The 21,672-nt window shown below is 38.4% G+C and overlaps 4 protein-coding genes across 4 annotated transcripts; 2 read left to right on the top strand and 2 right to left on the bottom strand.

The window, feature by feature from the left end:
* Positions 1-337: 337 nt before the first annotated feature.
* On the bottom strand, positions 338-6,353 carry LOC122017125 (abasic site processing protein YobE-like). Its single transcript, XM_042574636.1, has 8 exons — positions 6,139-6,353; positions 5,899-6,061; positions 5,170-5,255; positions 4,835-4,947; positions 3,412-3,477; positions 1,926-2,032; positions 1,550-1,615; positions 338-947 (listed from the first exon to the last, which is right to left on the bottom strand). Exons 1-8 carry the CDS (start codon positions 6,228-6,230, stop codon positions 507-509), a joined length of 1,134 nt encoding a protein of 377 aa, XP_042430570.1. The 5' UTR covers positions 6,231-6,353; the 3' UTR covers positions 338-506.
* An 838-nt stretch (positions 6,354-7,191) lies between these two features.
* LOC121999559 lies at positions 7,192-8,037 on the top strand. Its single transcript, XM_042554225.1, has 3 exons — positions 7,192-7,216; positions 7,345-7,557; positions 7,645-8,037. The coding sequence occupies exons 1-3, from the start codon at positions 7,211-7,213 to the stop codon at positions 7,867-7,869; spliced, it is 444 nt and encodes a 147-aa protein (XP_042410159.1). The 5' UTR covers positions 7,192-7,210; the 3' UTR covers positions 7,870-8,037.
* Positions 8,038-12,788: 4,751 nt separating this feature from the next.
* On the top strand, positions 12,789-13,769 carry LOC122017116 (fibrous sheath CABYR-binding protein-like). The gene is made up of 2 exons (XM_042574625.1): positions 12,789-13,107; positions 13,184-13,769. The coding sequence occupies exons 1-2, from the start codon at positions 13,093-13,095 to the stop codon at positions 13,571-13,573; spliced, it is 405 nt and encodes a 134-aa protein (XP_042430559.1). The 5' UTR covers positions 12,789-13,092; the 3' UTR covers positions 13,574-13,769.
* Positions 13,770-14,251: 482 nt separating this feature from the next.
* On the bottom strand, positions 14,252-19,777 carry LOC122017108 (probable xyloglucan glycosyltransferase 6). Its single transcript, XM_042574614.1, has 5 exons — positions 18,924-19,777; positions 16,308-16,616; positions 15,698-15,988; positions 15,489-15,602; positions 14,252-15,404 (listed from the first exon to the last, which is right to left on the bottom strand). The coding sequence occupies exons 1-5, from the start codon at positions 19,650-19,652 to the stop codon at positions 14,769-14,771; spliced, it is 2,079 nt and encodes a 692-aa protein (XP_042430548.1). The 5' UTR covers positions 19,653-19,777; the 3' UTR covers positions 14,252-14,768.
* Positions 19,778-21,672: the final 1,895 nt, after the last annotated feature.

Genomic DNA, 21,672 nt, shown 5'->3' with positions numbered 1-21,672 from the left:
TTCTTACCCTAGTGCTCTTGGTTGGATAGACATTCTGTTCAGACAAGCCACCTGATCAATCGAACACTTCATACCTGATCGACAGTTGACATCGATTTTCGCTCGACCATCTTTAATGAGACCATTGACTACCATTGATCATCTTGACTTTGACTTCCACGTTGACTATTATCTCCATCATTGACCCACACTGGATAAACCCCCTTTATTACCACGTCAAAATTCAAATCCGTAGACAAATACATTAAAAATGCTTTCAAAAATACATTAATTTTGATTTAAAATTCTCTAAATCCATCCATCAAGAACTGATGGCGTGAAAGAAAGAGAAGCGGTATTTTGAGAATACGTTAGGGGATTTGGATATTATGAAAAATGCAGTAATTACATTCACATTAGAACCGACCCAAGGGACAACAAAAGGGCCTGTCAGAAGATAACTTGGTTATACGATATGCATATGGCAGGCATCAAAAGCTACAAGGAACGCGTAGAAACATGAGAATTTATGCCTTTCCAAAATAAGATAGAAGAGAAGCCTGCTTGTCATCAACATTCTTGACCCTCCGTGCCTTCTTTAATAGACTGGAGACCTTCTCTGATGTTGATCCAGAATCAAGAGGTATTTCTTGGGTTTGTCTTTTGGTACCAAAGATATCTGGTGACACATTTTCTTTCTTGAGTAAACCATTGGAGCTATGCTTTTCATCTACGTGATGTTCACAATCTTCTTTCATGCAATTAAACATATCATTCTGAGGAGATTCTTCTTTAAAATTGGCAACATTTTCGGTTCTGCTAGCATCTTTTTTGGTATCATCAACTCTGTCTCCTTTTGGAGATAATTCTAAACGCTTAGTGTGTTCTTCCTCCATCTGGTTCTTTCCATCAGCTTTCTTCGTGAAGAATTTTGCTATTTGGTTTTCAACAGGTCGTTTTAACTTAATCTGCATTTTGTAGAGCAAGGAATAAACCTTAAGTAGTTGTTATGATACTATTTATCCAATTAATATCCAAAAATTTAACTTTACCTGTTTGAAATTCTAAAGGGTAAACCTTATAGATCATCTTTGGTTTAGTCTACAATGAATTGACAACTATTACTTTCTCTTAAACTTTAACCTTTTTAAGAAATACGCCTTGATGTTCCAGTACTACCTAAAGTCTTTAAAATTAATTCATTATCAGCCAACTCTAACTTCGGCATCAGATCTATTATAATCTCCATAAGATCTTAATACAGATCATATAATGAAGAAATAAATTTCTTGAGTTCCTATCCCAGAGTAAGCATGCTAACTATCCTTTTAGCACTACTCAAATCCTTCAAATTCAGATTTTAGAAAGCTGTCAAGGATGTTAGACTAGTGACTCTACAGTTACTAATAGACTACAGGAAGCACTTATGGATGAAATAATGATCTTGAGGTCATTCAAGATAAACACAAGCATCAAAATTGCATCTAGTTAAATTATGAGAGATTGTATAAGTATCAAACTTATTTTATAACTCACTTTTGAAGTGATGCAAGTTAAGATAAGATTATACCTCTGTAATGCAATCAGGCCCATCAAAGGATGGTTTGCCAACTGCAGTGGTCACAGGATACCAAACCTATTCAACAGTTTGCAAACAAACAACTGAGACCAAATATGCAATGGAATCAATTGAAACAAGAATAAAATCAAAGAATTGAGTCATGCAACCAAGCCACCATGAAAGCAAATGAAGAAGAAAGGGAACTGCTTTCAGGAATTTCTTTCTAGAAAAAAAAAATAGGCAAAGGAATAATCAAAAAGAAATTTTCTGAAGAAATATTCATTGAGAGCATAACATTTCATTGCTGCAAAAGTTGAACAAGTTTGGGGGCATATTGACAAGTCTGATAAAAAAATAAGTTAATAGCATCTGCATAATGACTAACCAAATCTTCATCCTCGTATGGCCTAAGTACAATTTCAGATTTTGGCATGCCATTGTTTAACCATACATCAACAGAAACATCATCCCCCAAGATCACAGGCATTCTATCTGCAGTTAAGTACACATTATTGAGTCAACAAAGTACATTAAAATTGAAGCTCAACAATAGAAATAAAAAAAATGAAAATTTTGGTTGATGAATGTTGTCAAATTAAGATACAAACATATTCCACTGTATTGCTCAAACAAGAAGAAGCACAACCAAGACGTAAGCACAGTGCACATAGACCAAAATTTGATGATTATAGGCCATGCACCTGATATAGTCCCACTATTTGGAATTTTTTTCTCGAGATAAATTTAATAACCAATATTACACAGTTTTCACTCTACAAAGTAGTGTGTTTTTCATGAATATCCATCCACGAAAACATCTTGTTTTGATTGAAAGTCTTTTTTCTTTTAAAAGTGATCATTTTGAAATCAAGGGGTATACAGAATCCCTTGAATGGCAAGGTACATATAGGTTTTTCTTTTTGTTGAAGTTAATTTGATAAGCAAATGTTGACACAGGACAAAACATATCACAACCAAAACTTAATTTCGCACTATGAAACCACTGCACTAGTGTTTTGGTAATCACATAAAACTTTTCCGTGGAGTCCATGTTGGCTTCTTTGTTTAATGTGCCTTAGAGCATCCACAATGCATCGTCATTATAACACTCACCACCTCATCAAAAAGCATGGGGTCCACTGCCACATATTCATTATAACAACATATCTTTTTCACTCACATCTCTTTTAACATTAATACTCATTATTTATGGGCCCCACCGTCCACTCACTCATCTTAAAATTATATCATATTAAATAAATATATTTTAAATATATTTTAAATAAAATAATAATAATCTTACTTGAAAAAAAATAATTTTACTATTTTTTAAATAATATTAAAAAATTTACAATTTTAAAAAAAATAAAATAAAATAAAAAAATTTGAGAGAGAGGATGTTCAAAGGTGGTCAAACCTTTGAACATCCTCTCTCCTCTCTCTTGTGAGTGAGCATTATAATGCCCACTCACAATGGAGAGGGGGTGTTAAATGGCCATTATAATGCTCATTTAACACCCCATTGGGGATGCTCTTAGGCATACAGAATAAATCATTTGAGATAGGGGACGTGTACTAATTACATTTTATAAATACTTAATGTTTTGTTCAACATAGCAATACTAAATGATCATAAAATCAAATCATGTGTCTGTAACAAATTTTAGATTTTTATTCTAACAAACCAAGAATCTTGAGAGTTGCTTCAAGTGTCCCCATCAATCCAAAGTCTTCTAAGGTATTGTTTAGAAGTTCTCTATAAAGGTGATTCCTTTAGACAAGGAGTAACTGGCTTGTGAATTAGATTCTTCCATAACAATTAAGAAACTGATGAATCTGAGCAAATCTGAAGGAAAAGAACATGAGCATACCATGAAGCCACTGCAAGGACTTTGATGAACCCACGGTTAAAATTGTAAAGGTGTAAAGAATATCCCCTGTGGAAAAAAAAAACAAAACCAAAAGCATTTAATATATTGGAACCAAGAACAGGTGTCAAACGTGTGCAAACATAATCAAGTGGGAAGGCAACAATAAGTGAACAAAAGCAACAGGGGCGATACCACTAGAAGGATATCAATCTTAACTAAGCCTTTATGAAATGAAAAGATATAAGCTATCTCCAACTTGAAGTTTAAGTCAAATTCAAATCAATATCATGCACAGTGCTTGATTCCAAGTTAAGGAACACCTCTGTGACTATCATGTGAGTTGTCCTATGAGCTACATATCTTCAATAAAATGCTTCTGTTTCAGATTACAAATTTGCATAAAACCTATGTAATCATTAAAATATGTAGTGTAGTTCCAAATAGGGCATGTTATTAAGATACACCTTCGTTATTATAAAATGTGTTGTCTTATGAGCTATGGATCTTCAGCAAAATGTTGCCCTTTTGGGTTACACATTAATAATAATTATAATAATAAGTAATAGTATTAAAGTTATTATTTTTATTAATGTGTAATCTTAAAAGGAAACACATTTTCCAAAAGTAGTATATGTTTTAAGATGCATCTTTGTAATTATAAAGTGTGTGGTCTTTTGTGCTATATATCTTCAGCAAAATGTTGCTTCTTAGGAACACACAATAATAATATAATAGAAATTATTATTATCATCATTATTATTAAGGATATACTTTTAAGACACACCTTCATAATTATTATTAAGGATATAGTATTAAGATGCACCTCTGATTTAGTATGAATTTTGAAGAGCTTAAGTGTATGATTCTTAAGTTAAAGCCACTTCTTTAAGCATTACCATAAATGCTAAGATATGCTTATTTCTTATTAGCACTCTCAAAATACGATGTTTTAAACCATACACAAGGATTACAACCATAGCATATCATGTCTCCAGCAGACTTAAACATTGCTCCTTTGCCCATTTTCCTTTTACAATCTTCTTTTTGTAATCTAATGTTCATAATGACTGTGTTCTTGCATCTAGCTTTCACCACATTATCATAACATAAACAAAAAAAGAGGGCGAAATTACTGTCAGCTGTATGTGAATTGACCAAAAGCATAAAGCAAAAATTGGCCAATAGCCATATATTTTCAATACAATTAAAAAAATATATAATGGTTAACGAAAAAACAATGGATAAAAAACTAGATATTTCTATTCTTGGCAGTGTAATTTATTTTATTAATGAACTTAGGTTTCGATCCCTGAAGAAATATCTGCAAGCGGCAATTGCTTAAATATTTTGCCATTAACATTTCCAACTTTACCATCATAGACGTCTCTTTCAAGACACATGAAAAAACAATCAATAAACTGACCTTCTGAACTCTTCCAAGAGTCATAGAGAGCAGCAAACACCAGAGGTCGGCTGTCTTTGAAATGTATATAGTATGGTTGCTTCTTTGAAGCATCCTTCTTCCACTCATAGAATCTATATTCATGCAGTATTACAATGATGACAAGTTACTAAACAAGATTATGAGACCAAACATGAAGCTTAACCTTAAGATCCTGATTGCTTTCACAGAAAAAAAAAAAAATCTCAGTGGAAATGACATATCCAAACACAATATTAATTTTAAAAACAAAGTGCGATAAGGATTTTGAAAACAGCAGCACAAAAAAAAAAACAAGTCACTCAGTTGTGCCGTACCCTTCTACTGCCACAACGCATCGATTAGTAGGTAGAAGTCGGCAAAAGGAAGGTTTCTCCTTTACTGATTCTGAACGAGCATTGAACTGCATATTAGGAGAAAAAAAATCCTGACTTTGCAAAAGAACAATATACTTTGTACTAAGTACAACAGTGGAAGAGTAAGCCCAATCATAAAACTAAACAATGCACTAAAGGAAAGATCATCCTTTCCTACAAACAATGTTCCACCACTTTCATGGAGTATTTTCGGCCATGAGTAAACACCAGACTTACTTCTGACATCTTGGAAAATTAAAAGACAGTTTGGCAATGGGTCAATTCTGATCAAAAAAATATGAAAGTGATATAGTGGAGAAGAAAAATCAGGATAGACCAAGCATCTGTCAATGTTCCAAGGAAATTAACCTCGAACTAGTGCAGACTAGTATTAACACAAACCACCTGGAACAAAATTCTTCGGAAAACAAATCTAAAGTCTAACTCGCACATCAAAAGAAAGATTAAATAGTGTTGTTTCTGTCTTACTTCCAACTTTTTTCGCTAATAATTTCAGAGACTTCGACTGATATTTTTGGCAAAGAAAAAAAACATCAGCGTTATAAAAACCCTGACGACCACACGTCCAAATGAACCCCCTAAAATTTTGTAAATTTTTTATCACATAAGTTTCTAGTGCCGCATCAAAAAAGATAAGTCAACAAACGTAAGCTAATAAAGCTCCAATACCATTTTGTAGTGATCAGGCTTCTCAGTCTTCTTGGTGAAGCTAGGAACGAGGCCCCACTTCATGCAACAAATGGAAGGCGACGCCTCCGCTTCCCCTGTCGTCCTCTCCAACAGCAACACCGGCAGGTACGCCCCTGGCGAAACATTGTATGACGGCCGATAACTGCAAGCGGAAATCAAACAAAAGCCAATCATCAACAAAAAAAAAAAAAAAAAGACTAAAATTACGATTTCGCTCACCGGTCGATTTGGCGGGTGGGGATTGAGGCAGCAAATCCACAAGCCCTAGCGACCCGGTCGGGGTTTAGAGTGCACCGAGTCCTCCCGCACATCGCTATCGCTGTTTACACTCTTCCCAACTCGCTCCAGGAGCTGCGACTCGTGTACTTCGTCCCGTCGTCTCCCTCGGCTCTCTCGGGTCAAGATCGATCTCGTCGGAAAATAAAGCCGCAGAGAGGCGCGAGAAAAATACTTATGTTGTGTTTGATGTTATCGAGAGTAGTTGGGCTGGACTGGGCTGGCCCAACACATCTCTTGAGGGCTTCTCTGCGTTCCAATGTAAATTTTGCGAGCAGTTATATTACTGGATGATGTAATAACTAGCATATATTTTTTTTTAATATTTTAATCATTAGTTTAAAGGTTAATAGTCGTTCTCAATTTATATTGATGAATTGATAGAGATATTTTGTGGCTAAAGGTGAAATCGTTCGTTTTCCGTACCCGACCCAAGGTCATCACGAGGGAAGTAAATCACAATATCCTGAGCGAGCATGTGGTAGGTGGGGTGAGTTGCACAGGGACCAGGGATTTATGCTCCGACTACTTTGAATTTCGACCCCGCGACCTTATGTGATAAGTATCCTACCATATATCAACTTGGATGAGGTCAAAATAAAATATGATTTATAAAGGTGAGGTTTGATGTTTAGTTCAAGAATTATATTGAAAACTCAATTTATTTTCTTTTTTATTTTAAAAAAAAAAAGGTTGTTGGAAAATTTATTAGTAGATTTTTTGTGATGTGGTATTGATATGGTACATTGGATTAAAAAAAATAGGTTTAACTATGGGAGATGTACAAATATAAATTTTTTTTAATTCCTAAATTTAAGTGCCTTGACTTTAGGACATCCAAAAACAATAGAAAAACCTTAAGATGAACCCCTCTTTGCGCTGACTGTTGAGATGGAGACAGTTTAAGCTCCATAACAATAATTTATGGTTTAAAATTTAGAAAAAAAAAACAATTCTCTATAAAACGCCTGTCGGGCCTCAGATCGCATTTCCATCTGCCAGTTTCTGTCTGCCGATGGAGGTATGTGAAAATGGCTACAGAGGCAGAGAGACTGCACTGGCTGCTCGCTAGCTCGGCCTGAGCAGCTGAGGCAATACAATCGTTCATCGTCGTCGTCGTCTTTAAAATCTTCTGGTAATTAATTGCAGGACACCATGAACAGGCGCCACCACTACATTCCGGCCTTCGGCGACTGGGACTACTCCAGCGATCTCCCCATCACGCAATACTTCGAATCGGCGATGCAGGCCGGTTTGGTCAGAGGCCACGTCCATGGCGAAGAACCCTCTTATGACGATCTCTTCAGAGCTTCTCACAGCATGAAGCGGCGGCAGCAGCAGGAGGCTCCCTGGACCAGAAAGGTGCTACTGATCCATAGATCGTAATAATAATTTGCTTTCCAGATCTTAATTGTTCTCACAATTGACTTTGACTTAAACAACGTTAAGGCGAAGAGAGGAGACCAGAAGCAGCAGCAGCAGGTGCAGCAGAGAGAGCAAGAGAGGAAACAGGGGAAGGTTTATGATGCTGCGGCAGCACAAGCAAGGCCCAGAAGAGCTCCAATGGCCGTGGATGAGGATTTGTACAAAATCCCTCCTGAGCTCCTCCACAATAAGCCTAGAAGGGCGAAGGGCTTGTGGTCTGGTTGCCTGAGACTAAACTGCATTGCATGATCAGTCGATATTGCATGCACCTCTGTTATTATGTATGTCTGTTTAATTTGCTTTTGCTCTTCTCTTCTTCCATCGCTATGTAAAATCAAGTAAAAGAAAGATGGTGCATGTGCTTAGCTTGTTCGTTGCATGAATTACAGCAATATAATACAGACTCTTAAATTTCCAGATGACCACCATTTTTAGCCAGGCCAGGGCTTGCTCCCGCGTGTTTCTTTATGATCGGAGTTGAAAAGTTCCTAAAGCAGGGGAAGGGTGTCCTTTGACTGAAGGACATGGAGTCGCTGTTGTTGACTTGTGAAAGAAAGGGCACTGGAGATGTTGGAGAAGAATACTAATTTGCCGTAAAGAGTCGTTTGAGTGCTTCCAAAAGTCCACGGATCTTCAGTGTCATCAGTCCCTTCGCACTTCCTTTCGTGCTACATCTTCTAAAACTCTGAGCCTGATCATCGATCTGCGCTAGGAGTCGAGTGTTTAATTGACTGCAGAGAGCAGGTACCATGCACTGATGAAGCACTCGACTGAGGACACATCGAAAATATAGTAGCACTGTCCGACTCATCGTCGACATTAATATCCATGCATATGCAGTTTCCACACCTTCAAACCCTTATTGTGCATTTCTTTAATTTTCTGAAGGTCTCTTCGTAGGGAGAGCCGGAGAGGAAGTTGAGATAAACAAGAGAGATCGAGCAGTTGCTGTTTGGTCGCTCGCTCCCGATCCCATGCAGGTACGTGAGTCCAGTTCGCGCCTCCCCATGCACGTGCATCCATGTGTGGGTGATTGCTTCACGTCGACGGCGTGGGAAAGGGGCGCGGCGCAAGTGAAGGCCCGCAGCCACCGCCGTATCTACCGCTGGATCGGCGGATCCGTAGGGACTTAAATTGACTGTCATTGGTTAATGATGGTCTTAATCAGCGTGTTTCTATATGATCCTATTAAGTAGAAAGAGGGAAAGCTACTAATGTGGCGGATTTGTTGATCAGGTACAGACCTCGCTCCGTTTTACGAAATAAGTAACGGCATTTAAGTAACGTAAGTACCGAGTTAAGTTAGTAATAGAAGTGTAGAAGGAATACGGAATAACAGTAACGTAAACGTAAACAGTAAATAATGCGTATTTCTGTCGATGATAGACCTCCCTTTATATAGAGTCCTGGTGGGCGACGTATACGTTTCTCGAGATATGGGCACGTTCTTCAATACATCCTATGAAAGGACTTGTCAAGAAAGTACTTTTGATACTATACATTAACAGGGCATGTATAATTCTGACAAAACAATAGAAACTTCCTCGTACGATCCGTCTATCGACTTTGTCTCGTGTTAGGAACACTATCTCCCAAAAGGATATTAAAAGATACTGCAGTGGTCCCGTTGATTGATCAAGCAGGATAACCACTCGGCCGGGACTCCGCTCCATTCTTGATCAAGTCCCGTTGCTTGCCCGAGTGGGATAGCCACTCAGCCGGAACCCTCCGTTCTATCGACCTCAGTTGCTCTTTCATGCGATGACTGTGTAGTAATATGTCTTCATCTGTTCGAACAAGTTATCCGGTCTCTTTTGACATCCTGTTACTTCGTACTAATTAGACAGATGGTCGGCTCGAATATGTCTCTCGTCAGTCGGACCTTGACTGTCCCGATCGATCGTTACAATTGTCCTCCATTTAATCCTTTGATTCACTTATTTTGATTTCTATTTTGACAATTGACCCGTATCAAAAGGATCTCCTTCTATCGCTGCATTAGTATCTAATTAATTTCGTGTTAATTGATGTAGTTGTTGATGTCACTCGAACCGGATAATGTGGATGAGAATTTTGACCCTTTTTTTTTTTTTTTGGTTTGGTTTGGTTATAAAAATAAAACTAAACTGATCGGCATGCACTACTGTGTTTTTACGAATCTGCCTGTGAATTTATGACTCGTACTAATATATTCTACCGCGTCAGAATTAATTGTTCCAGATCACTCTTCGATCCGGTGGATCGGAGGTCGCCCCCTTCATTTATTTCGTTACTTTTGTTTCAAATTCTGTAGTACGAATTCACTATTTTGGAGACCATGAAGTTCTATCTTCCTCCATCTGAAAGCACACAGTAGCAACTGTAACAACGCAATCAAAGTATATATTCTATTTCAGTTCATATTCCACATCTTTATATATAGTTCCATCTTATCAAACTTAATTTTCAGCAAATTAGTCAATTAGTGAAATTTTAGAAATGTCCAAATTACTTATCTTAGTTTCAAATTATTAAATTAATTAGGTATCCAATTACCCCTCCAAATCAATTAATATAGTGTAGAATCGATTAGGATAAGATTCATTAGAATAATAGTAGCAATCGATTAAACATTTACTATTTTCAATATATTATATCTAATTAATATTTGAGATTATGAATATATAATTAAGAGAATCAGATAAACATCTAGAACTTAATTTTATGTCATTTCTAACTCTTTAAGTCCATCAACAATTTTGACCGAAATTGATTGATAGATCTAGATAACTTCAAATAATATACAATCGAATCTATATGTTCGTCTCATTATTCTGATTATATTCATGTTCTCAAAAATCAATTTAATATTATAGAAAATATTTTAATCATTTTATCTTTTTTTTAATATTAATCTATTAAAGTTACCATTCATTATCACATAAACATTTCAAATAGATTAATATACTATATTGATATTTAAAAAGTTATTACTAGATATATAGAGCTCGGAATCATATGAAATTAAATATTATTGTTAATATAGTTCTCTTATTATATAAATATCATAAAATATCATTTCCATATACAATATTGAATGTTCAAATTTTTTGAACACAAATATGTTCAAAAAAAAAATTTATTCCTGTTAAAACATTCATTACTCTAAATATGATGCAACAAATTAATGTTTGAGAATATAAATATAATCAAAAGAATTAAATGAGTCATACAATTTTATTTCATATCATTCCGAGTTCTCAATAGTTAGGTCCATCAATGATTTTAGTTAAAATTGATTGATGGACATAATAAATTCGGAATGATATGAAACTAGATTTTACGTGTTCATCCAGTTTTCTTGATTATATCCTTATTTTCAAATATTAATTCAATACATCATGTCGAAGAGAGCAGATCCTCTGGTCCGCAAATTGCGGACCAGGGGATGGTCCACTGATGAGGACCCTTGATTTGGATGGACCCCACCTACTTAAAGATGAGGTCCATTCAAATCAAGGGTCCTCATATAGTGGACCATTCCTTGGTCTGTAATTTATGGGCCAGAAGATTTCTACTGCATGTCGAGAGTAACAATTTTTTTATCATAAAAGATCTTTTAATTTTTTTTTAAAAATAATTGATGATTATATTCAGCGATCGATTAAAGTTACTATTTATTAACACAAACATTTCAAATCGATTGCTATATACATCAATCAATCGATTTGACGAGGAATAAAAATAAAATTGAGTAGGTGATTTAATAATTTTGAAACTAAAATATATATGATTTGAATATTTCGAAAACTTTACCATCTTCTGCGGAAAAAAAACAATGAATTGGGGTGAAAATTAAAGTTCAAATTTTGCAGGCCGAGTTCATGGGATCCTGTTAGATCTCAACTTCACCAAATCGAATTCCTTACTCTCCCCTCATCTTCATCTTTTTTTTTTTTTTTTTCATTCTCAACATCAATATTCTGGCCGTCCTTTTCCCATCACTGCAAGCTCGAAGGCAGGCAGGTAGGCACAGTGGCCCTGCCCATTAATTTCATTCCAAATCACTAAACAACGGACGCAACTGAGAAAAGGACTCGAAGGAACATGGGCATGGCCGATGAGATGATTCACTAGTAGTGCACATAATTAATCTCGTTCCTTGTCATCGCTCATACATTAAAGTCATGGACACGTTAAGAGGAGTGATGATGGACGGCACGAGTGTCTTCCGTAGGAGCCTTTGTGTCGGCTAAAGTGGTGATGACCGCCAACTAGATCGATAAAAGAAGGATGGATCATCAAGGCACATCTTCTCGTATGCATCTAATTATATCAATAATGGCCTATATAAACATATACAATCTAAGTTTTAAATGAACTTTCAAATTGAACAAATAAATTTATATTCAAATTTGACTCGTTTATAATTAATCTTATTCAAGAGCTCGAAAACATTCATCATGACGAATGATCCAGTCTATGGCCCTTGTAATTATTAATTGACATGTCACAATAGATCTGACTGGATGAGATTCTTGATAGTTAGCCTTTCGGTGGGATGATCAAATCAAAGCGCTACTCCTTTCCTCTTCGATCGGCGTGGAGTGCCAACAATGAAAATAAAAAAATATTTTTTATATTCTTAATCAATTGGGCTTGGCTTTACTCGATCGAGATTTGTAAGTTAACGATGTGAACTTGAGATTTGTGAGTGGAAATAAATAATAATTAACGAATTAAATTGAATAAAAGTTTGGGAATTGGAGTTGGAATTGAGTTCGATGAGTATGGTTTGTCGTGAGGCGTGACCGGATGTGCCTGTCCGTTTCCATTGCGATCGCATGTCACATCGCATCCGCGGAATTATTGAGGTGGCTGTGACTCATGTGATTAAGTTAAATAAGCTTTTACTGCACCAATGAACATTCAGATTAACAACTAAATTAAATAACTATTTTAATGGCGGGCCGAGTCATTCTGAAGTCCGTGGCACGTCGGCTCAGAGCGGGCCCCAACTAAGCGGCGCGGGGGCCCCGGCTCAGCGAAAGCGTCAGCGTCGACTCATCCTCGCATGGTCGAGGGCCCACCTCCCACCGCCAGACCCGGCCCCTCCCCCCACCCTCCCTCCTGCGGGACCCGCTCTCTTCGTCCTTTTAATGAACAAATTTACGGATCGATCCATGTCCAACTGAGATCGCGCAGATCGAGGCAATCTATGCGACGGATGAAGAAAATAATGCGAACAGGTAGGAAGGTACGTGCATGCGCGATAGTGGTGGCAGCATGGATCGAGTAAACTAGTTTGCTGGACTCGTCCAGCCAATAGCATACACGTGGCTTGCTGCTGCCTGTCAAGATTCTCATGGCCGTGAGGGGTTTCACCTCTATAAATACCCTCTCGCCCCAACTCCCAACCGTTCATCTAGCTCCTGTGCTTCACTCTCCTTCTCCGCCTCCTTCTTCTTCTTCTTTAGTTTTTCACCACCTTCCATGGCTTCTGTCGAGGTCAGCTCACTGTGGTGTTCCGAATTTCATTTGAATTGCGGTTGTTAATTGCGCTAGGATCATATGCATGTTGCAGGTTGAATCAGCTCCGGCAGTGGAGGCTCCGACCGAGGCCCCGCCCGCCACCGTGGAGGTGGAATCAGAGCCAGCGTCGGCGCCAGAGGAGGTAGCTGCCGAGGTCGAAGCTGCCGCGCCGGCGGCGGAAGAGGAAGACAAAGAGGAAGCTCCAGCTGCTGCGGATACAGAGGATGCACTGCCGGCAGCCGACGTAGCAGCAGCAGCTGAGGCTGAGCCCGAGGAGGAGAAGGTGGAAGAGGAGCCAGCTGGAGAGCCCGCGGCCGAACCGGCAGCGGCTGAGCCGGATGAAGAGGTGAAGCCGCAGGCCGAGCCAGAGGCCCCTGCTCCGGAAGCTGAAGAGGCAACCGAAGCTCCGGCAGAGGAGGCGGCTGCTCCGGCCACAGTGTGATAGAGGACAAGGAGGACCGTCGTGTGGTTGGTCCAATTCGTCAGCGATCATGTTTTGCATGCTTATGAGATATGGAGGTTTGATTATCAATAAGCGTGGAGTCATAATTAATATCGGTTTGTCGTAATAATGTCTGTTATTCGTTGGGCCTGTTCTTGTGTGAAATTTAAATAATTGAGATTTTGTTTCTTAATAACTTGTTCGTGGTTTAAGAGTTAATGGTTTAGCATTTAAGAAAACATGAGAAAGCAGAACATAAATTGCCATATTAGACGTGAAGGGAAATTGATTCGAGATTAACGTAACGTAAATTAAAGGCCTATCAATTTAGGGTCCTCGTTTAATGTACAAGAACATAATCAAAGGGCTCCTCTAGATTTCATATGAATTATAATGATACCTCTAGAATTATTTATCTTAACGTCGTCTCTTAATAAACTTTAGTTATAACATTTTATACTCGACTCAAATTTGATAAAATTGATAAAAGAAATTATTTTAATTTAATGTTTTTTAAAGATCTTATATCAAATTTCATACTCGACTAAAAAAACACAGCATGGAAAGAAAAATTGTGGAGAAAAGAGACTGCTGTTTGACGAAAACGACAACACACTGCTTGAATCACATACGACCATGGATATCTCATTCATAAGACGAAAATGTTTGCATGAGAAATGGAATATTAAACAAGAATAAAAGTAATTGCAAACTCTTAATTCTTCAAGTTTACAGCAACCAATTACTGCTATACCTCAATACATGCTAGTTTGCTATTGTCCTGTGTCATATGAGTACATATAAGTCATTTCCAAATAAAATACAAAAACCAAATTGAGAAAAAAAAAATGAAAATGAAATGAGAACTCCATATCTGTATCTGAATCATAATAACAGACAAGGAAATGGAGAGAAGAAAAAAAAAAAGACTAATAAATAATATACTGGGAATTGTACAACCTTCCTGACCAAGCACAGGACCCACTCTGATCCAGTTGTGACTTGAGCAGGGCTTTTGAGTGAAGTATACAACGTGAGCTTTGAAAGAATGAATCGGTACCATTGTGGACACCTCTTGGTAGTAAAGAGATGCTCCACCAGTCAGCGACCTCAATGGAGGCATGGCATTTGTTACTTAAACCGGGCGGCTGTGGATGACAAGTTGATTGTCTGGAAGCAAGTGAGGCAACATGGATTAGCTTACCTGCTCCCCGATGAGATCTAGCCCAACGGCAAGGAAACTGATTCCTTGGAACAATAAGAAATAGAAATGAATCCCCTGTGCAGACAATAGGCTTCTCACAGAGGCAGTCAACAAAATAATAGCAAGAGCAAGCTCCTTCCGATATATACGATTCATCTTGGCTTTTTGTGCCTTATTGGTCAAGTCCAATTTATTTAACTCAGCGAGACCAGACTCCGAGGATGCTCTGTGAATATTACTTTCTACACTTTGCTCAGGATCGTTCTTAGCATACGCAACCAAATTGGCCTCGGATGACCTCCCCAATTTCTTAGTTACGATCCACTCATATGAACTTCCAAATTTGAAAAGTCCAGATATCATGGCATTAAATTTGGTGACGGACATTGTATTTTCAAAAAGAAGGTATGGTACTATAAATGGGAATGATCGTGGCGCTGGAAGTATGCTGATAACAGACATTATACCAGGGACATAACAGACAACCCAAGCAGACAAATGAGCTTCTGGAAGGAACATGGTCAATGGAAGTATGATACAGAACAGTGTAAATGAGTAAAATGGCAGGATCAGCTTCCTCAACAAGAAGAAAAGGAAAATCAAATTAGCCTTCTTAAAGAAACTAACCTGTTATATTAAGAGAAACATCAGTCCAAAATCCATATAAAGGTTTTTAATGAAAAATTTAGGGATAGATACAGGAAGCCTAACCTTCGCAAGAAGTATGTCAGAAAAGCACAAGCGAAAGAGCTGCATTGGACCTGAATGCCACCTGTGTTGCTGTTTCTTATAAGCCTCGTAGGATTCTGGCAGTTCACAGAGACACTGTAAAGATTTGAAGGAAATATATTGTCAAAATGTCAGTAAGGACATGTACAGGGTAAACTATGAATTAAGAAAAAGGTAAACTTGCAAGGAACCTTGACATCATTGAGAAAAATAAATTTCCAACCACAAAGGTGAGCACGGACAGCAATATCCATGTCTTCGACAGTGGTTCTCTCCAGCCAACCACCAGATTCTTCCAGAGCTTTTATTCTCCATACTCCAGCAGTTCCATTGAAGCCAAAGAAATTGAGAAATATACCACTGACTTGTTGTTCAACCTCAAAATGGAAAGATAAATTTACGTTCTGTAGTCTTGTGAGCAGATTTTCATCCTTGTTAACAAAGGCCCATCTAGCTTGCACGAGTGCCACATCAGCATTCCCCTACACAGTATACAAACATCCAACATTAATGCTATATCATTTGTAGTCTTGTGTATGAAGTTCTTCAACTGAGTTGAGATACCAGATAATATTTCTTCAGTCCGAAAATTATTCAAACACTTAAAGTAACTTAATTTTTGCAAGTGTGGACAAGGAAAATCAGATTTTCGCAACATTAAGGAAAAGCATGATGAATAATGTTCCCTTTAATAGCAGGAATCCAGGTTAAATAATGTATTTCACTTCTCAAAATTGATAATTGTACAGTTTGAGCAGAACCTTTTTTTTTGTTAGTGGAGATGAAGAACAGAAGAGGTACCTTAAAATGGGGAATTGTCTTTTTTAAGAAATCCGGTGCCGGCTGAAAATCTGCATCAAATATTGCAACAAATTCATAATCCTTCACATAATCACAACTCATAGCTGATTTTAAGTTCCCAGCTTTATAGCCTGTGCGAATAAGCCGATGCCGATAAATGATATACACTCCTTTCTGTTGCCATTTTTGCACTTCACTGTTTATAAGGTGCTGCACTTCCACATCATCAGAGTCATCTAATATTTGAACAAGCATTCTCTCCCTAGGCCAGTCCTGGGCACAGACTGCTGCAATTGATTGTTGGTAAACCTGTTTCAGGATTGAATTAAATCTAAAAGAATTAAAGTATAGCATTCTGAAATTAAAAGAACAATATATTTACTAAAAAATATAGAATAATTCTAACAAGAGTAATCCTAGCAAAAGAATTGGACAATAACTAGAAACTCATGTTATTTTCAGAATTAGGTTTAATTGAGTAAATCATACAAGTACAAGAGAAAGAATTAAAGTCTAAAACCACTGTTTCCATAGAGTTCCTAATATCATGAAACTAAATATCACATTGTATTTACCGTGAAGTATAAACTACTCTTGTCATATTATGATTAAACATACTTCAAAGGAGCATGTATCATAAACCTTGAGTAACAACATTCTAAGATTGCAAGAGCAAATAATACCTACTAAAAAAGGTCTCAGAAAGGACACGTGGTAAAGAGTAAATGTAACAGTGACGATTAGGAAATAAGACACCAGAAAAGAAGTCACAAAAAGGGAATATGGTAAAGAGTATGTTTGAATTTAGATGATATGCTTCTTGATTAGATGAATTTAAGTGAGTTATCGTATATTATTGGTTAAATATTTTTGTACAGGTTGAATCATGTGATAAGACATGATCTGACTGGTGTTACAAGGTTAGGTAGGTTATGGCATTTTGAAGTAATAAATTTGTTGTGTTTAATAAAATTGGTCATGGTTCATATGTCATGCAAGCCATTATGATCAGCTGATCTGACACTAATTAAACAAAGTAAAATTTGCTACAATAAAAAATAAAACAAAACACAAGTTTGACTTACCTATTATCCAGATGCAGATAACACAACGAGTCAAATCAACCTCTATAGCTGATGCTAGGATGCTACTATTTAGGCGAATAAATGGTCTAAAATCACATCAAGCATTTCTTTGTCCAGTACGTCTGAAGTATGGATCTTTATACATTTCTTTATCTAGTGCTGATTAAGCTATGTTCCTAATTATAACTCAATCCTGCAAGCTTTTAAAGGCCTTAAAGAGGATTACTTGGAAAGTCTCAAGATAACCAGATATATTATTGAATAGCATTGTGAATATTAAATATCCACCTTTATAGAGAGATTCATTAGGTTGTATATGCCTTCAGTGCATCATATGCACAAGACAAGTACCACTGGTTTGAGCCATGCTTCCTATCTGCCCCCTTAATTTCATGAAGTATCTTTCTCGAATGTGCAAAAAGATAGTAACTTTCCATTCCGTTATGACAGAAGCAAATAGTTGCAAGCTAAGATTATGATTGCAAAGACATCCTCGCGTATCATAGCTTTATAAAGTTGTTGACAGTATACTAGCTACAACTGTTCTGTCAGCGTCATAATTGCAATGTAAACTAAACCATATGTTCACTATAACGTAGTCTAATAAATCTTTTCTTTTAGCCTAAGGAGACAGAATGATCACAATTCCACAAGCTCCTTGACCTTTCGCTAATCCATTCTTTCTTATTAATTATCTATTCATCAATATACCTTCTTATTTAATAATAAATTTTAGATAACTAACATTTTACAAAAAATTTATGAATATCCATCTTAACTATTCCATCAATTCTTTTTTTATTACTAAAACTACATTGTATATACTCTTTTTTTTTTCTACTTATCTTAAAATGCTTTGAATTTAATCCAATTACCTCTCATTGATTAACATAATAACTACAATAACATATACAACCAAATTGATAAAAAAAAACTAAAATACATGAAGGACAACCTAAAGCAAAGGTTGCAGAAAGGCTCCATGAGCAAAAGCAACGGAAATAGGAAGAAGAAATGGCCAATTTGGTCCCATCTCCCCTTTCTCTCTATTCCTTCCCAACACCAAGTAATCAATCTTATACCTTTCTCACATCCTTCCACTCTCCACTCCTTCCCTTCCTTTTTCTCCCCATTTCTCATTGAAAGTAATCACGGCATAATGGATGGAGTTTCTTGCTCTTCTCTCTTCCTTCTAATACTGAATTCTATGTTTTATACCGTAGCTAAACAATCTAATTTCACTCCGCAAGCATCTTGATCACAAATAATTAAGTAAATTTAAAATATTTTTCAGAAGGGAGAAGCAATTTAAATGCACTTTGCAGAAATAATTTCCCTTGCTCGATGATTGGTTGAATTATTCTTCAGCAAAACAATAATATGAATGGTTCTCATCTTGCTAAAGGAAGGCTAAGTTGAACTTATACCCAATACTCAGGATAGAATGTTCTTGACAACAAATTGCAGAAAGGAAATGAAATATCAATATACAATAAGAGCAGCAGGAGCGAGAGAAACTATATAAGCTTACCTCCCGTTCATTGCACATTGGGATCTGAAGCAAAACCTTTGGATACTCATCAACATCTATCGCATTGCCCCCATCCAATTCTCGCTGATTTCCATAATCGATCTGTGCGACGGGCTTCAAACCTCGGAGTCTAATGTAGAAGCACCCGAGCGTCAATACTACCCGATCCACCGATTGAATAAGAAATAGCACAGTGCATATGTTAGCCAACGTTTGGACTGGAGGAGCGAGATACGTGACCCTGATCATGAGCCAGTTAGCATAAATGAACTCAAGAGCCTCGGCCGAGGCATAGGACGGGGGGCTGAAGTGCCAGCCCTTGAAATAAGCAGCGAGCTCGAGGACGAGAAGGAGGATTGCAACGACGAGGAAGGCGCGGATGAGGCGGTAGAGTCGGGAAGCGGGGGCGGTTCTGGAGTTGGATGTGTAGATCCGGCGGCCGGCGGTGCGGAGGAGGACTACGAGACGGGAGGGAAGGGAGGCGAGGAGGGAGGCAGAGCTGTGGAGGCGGAGGAGGAGGAGCCATGACAACTGACGCGGGCTACGACCTCGGGACTTGCCGGCGGCGGCGGGAGTGGTAGGCGTACCTACCTCGATGGCGACGGAGTCTGAGGCGTCGTCCCCCGCCGTCGAAGGCTGAGGGGTGGAGGGGGAGAGAAGGCCCTGAGCCTTGAGCCGCTCCTTGTTCCACCATTCTTGGAATTCGTAGTTGGGAGGCCGAGGAGGCATCGAAGCGACGAGATCTCTCCCGCTCGCTCGCTCTCTCTCTCTCTCTCTCTCTCTTCCCCTCTGCTTTCGCTGTCTTCCTCGATCTAATTGGGGGCGACAGCAGGGAGGGTCAAAACAGGAAATCAAAATTCAATTTTATTTCACGAGAGGACAGCCGAATTTAGAGGGTGTCAAAACTCAGTGCAATCCTCATTTCACCTTCCGTCGACCATCAAGCTACCTACGTGGGCCGTGCAAATATGGCCCACGGGTTTCTCGATTTCTATTCGTTCGTTTTTGCTGTTGGTTATCATAATGGATGCGGAATCCGATTCACGGGATGGCTAAGGGTACGTGGCGGAGTAGGACAGACGAAAGCACAGCACTCAAAATGGTGGTCCCGATCACCGACGGTGGCTGGCAGCGTGCTGTTCCGCAAGGTAATTGGTGTGCCATAAATAATTCTACAAAACCATAATTAACTAATCGTGTGTGATGATCAATTAAATAAAAACAATATGATTTCACTATAACAAAAAAGAGGAAGAAGTACAAGAATATAATTTCACTATGGATCAAAACAAAAGAATAGCTTCACTAATATATTATTCATAAATTATTTTAATTTATTACTTTTAAAGGATAAATGAAAACATTATTGATGTGATGATAAAGGGAGAGGCCCCATCTCGTTGTCATGATAGAGGTTAGAGTCAAGACGGTCAAACACCCCTATACCACTGGTCGATCGGGGAGCACACTCGCCCGATCAGAATAATGAAAACTTGATTTGATATCATAACAGCTCGGCGAGGTCCCGAGCTTCCGACGCTCAAGAAAGACTATCTACAAGGGCACGCCGAGCGGCTTCCCCTTTCAGCCTTATATAGAGCTATGAAAACGGAGCGGATGTACAACCGAGCTATACAGAAACAGACGGACGGTCGAGCGGCTTACCCACTCGTCTAGATAATGGATCATGCTTCAGGATAGAAGGAGCGCCGGTCAAGCGACCCTCTCGCTCGACCAGATAATATACTCATCCCAACAGAAAGTAAGGACTCGAGCCGAGCGGTTAGTCTTTGAGTGGCTATCCCGCTCAGCCCAGTAAAGGACACCGCTAGCTGGATATTGTCTTTTTTGAAGCATGCGCTGCTGACAAGTGGCATGGTTGACGACCGATTCAGACAGAAGATCGTCTGGCAGAAGCTTCCCCTGCCATTTCAGAGATATGCTCGGCTTGTTAAGGTATTGTGTCAAGGACACTTTATCGATACATCTTTTTAGGGAGAGCTTCGGGAAGCGTGCACACCTTGGGAAACGTGCATGCACGCTATAGGAGCCCTATATAAAGGGGTTCAAGCTTCAGCGAAAGTATGCAATAATCTACTGTTGCTGCTGTTGGTGCGGTTAGTACTAACGGTCTAATTCAAGTTTTGATGAATAACAAAATAAGTTAAGTTGATTTCGTTATTATCTAACACTCTAATCGAGTGTGCAAGCGAAACCCAGACAGGTCGACGGGCTGACCGGATGTCTGGCACGAAGCCCAGCTAGGTCGACAGGCCGACCGGATAGCTGGCACAAAGTCCAAACGGGTCGAAGGACTGACCGAACGTCTAACAGGTAAATTAAGGTAAGTCACTGGAGGGAAGTGATTGTGAGGACGCGTTCCGGGAAGGGAACATTAGGCGTCGATCCGACTTAGATCCATTTCAGATATATAAGTTGCTATCGTGACTAAATTCCGGTCTCCAGGAGACGGAATCTAATTACTATTATTTTTTATTATAAACTGTGCTAACACTCTGTTTTGTAAGATATATAATTTACATTGCCTCAGAGTAATATTTTCTTGTAGGAAGAAGATTGCTGGAGAACAAGGGTCCGGGTGCTCGGAAGGGATCTGAGCGCCCCGAGGTAAGTTTTATCCCCAAACGAACCTCGCCATATGGAGCACCCTGGTTGGCTTGGCAACGTCACATTCAGGGCGCCTTGAAGGTATCTAGGCACCCCGAACCTCCTATATAAGGAGGGTGAA

This window comes from Zingiber officinale, chromosome 1A (genome assembly GCF_018446385.1).
Source record: "Zingiber officinale cultivar Zhangliang chromosome 1A, Zo_v1.1, whole genome shotgun sequence".
NCBI lineage: Eukaryota > Viridiplantae > Streptophyta > Magnoliopsida > Zingiberales > Zingiberaceae > Zingiber > Zingiber officinale.
This window is presented reverse-complemented; position numbering and strand designations above follow the sequence as displayed.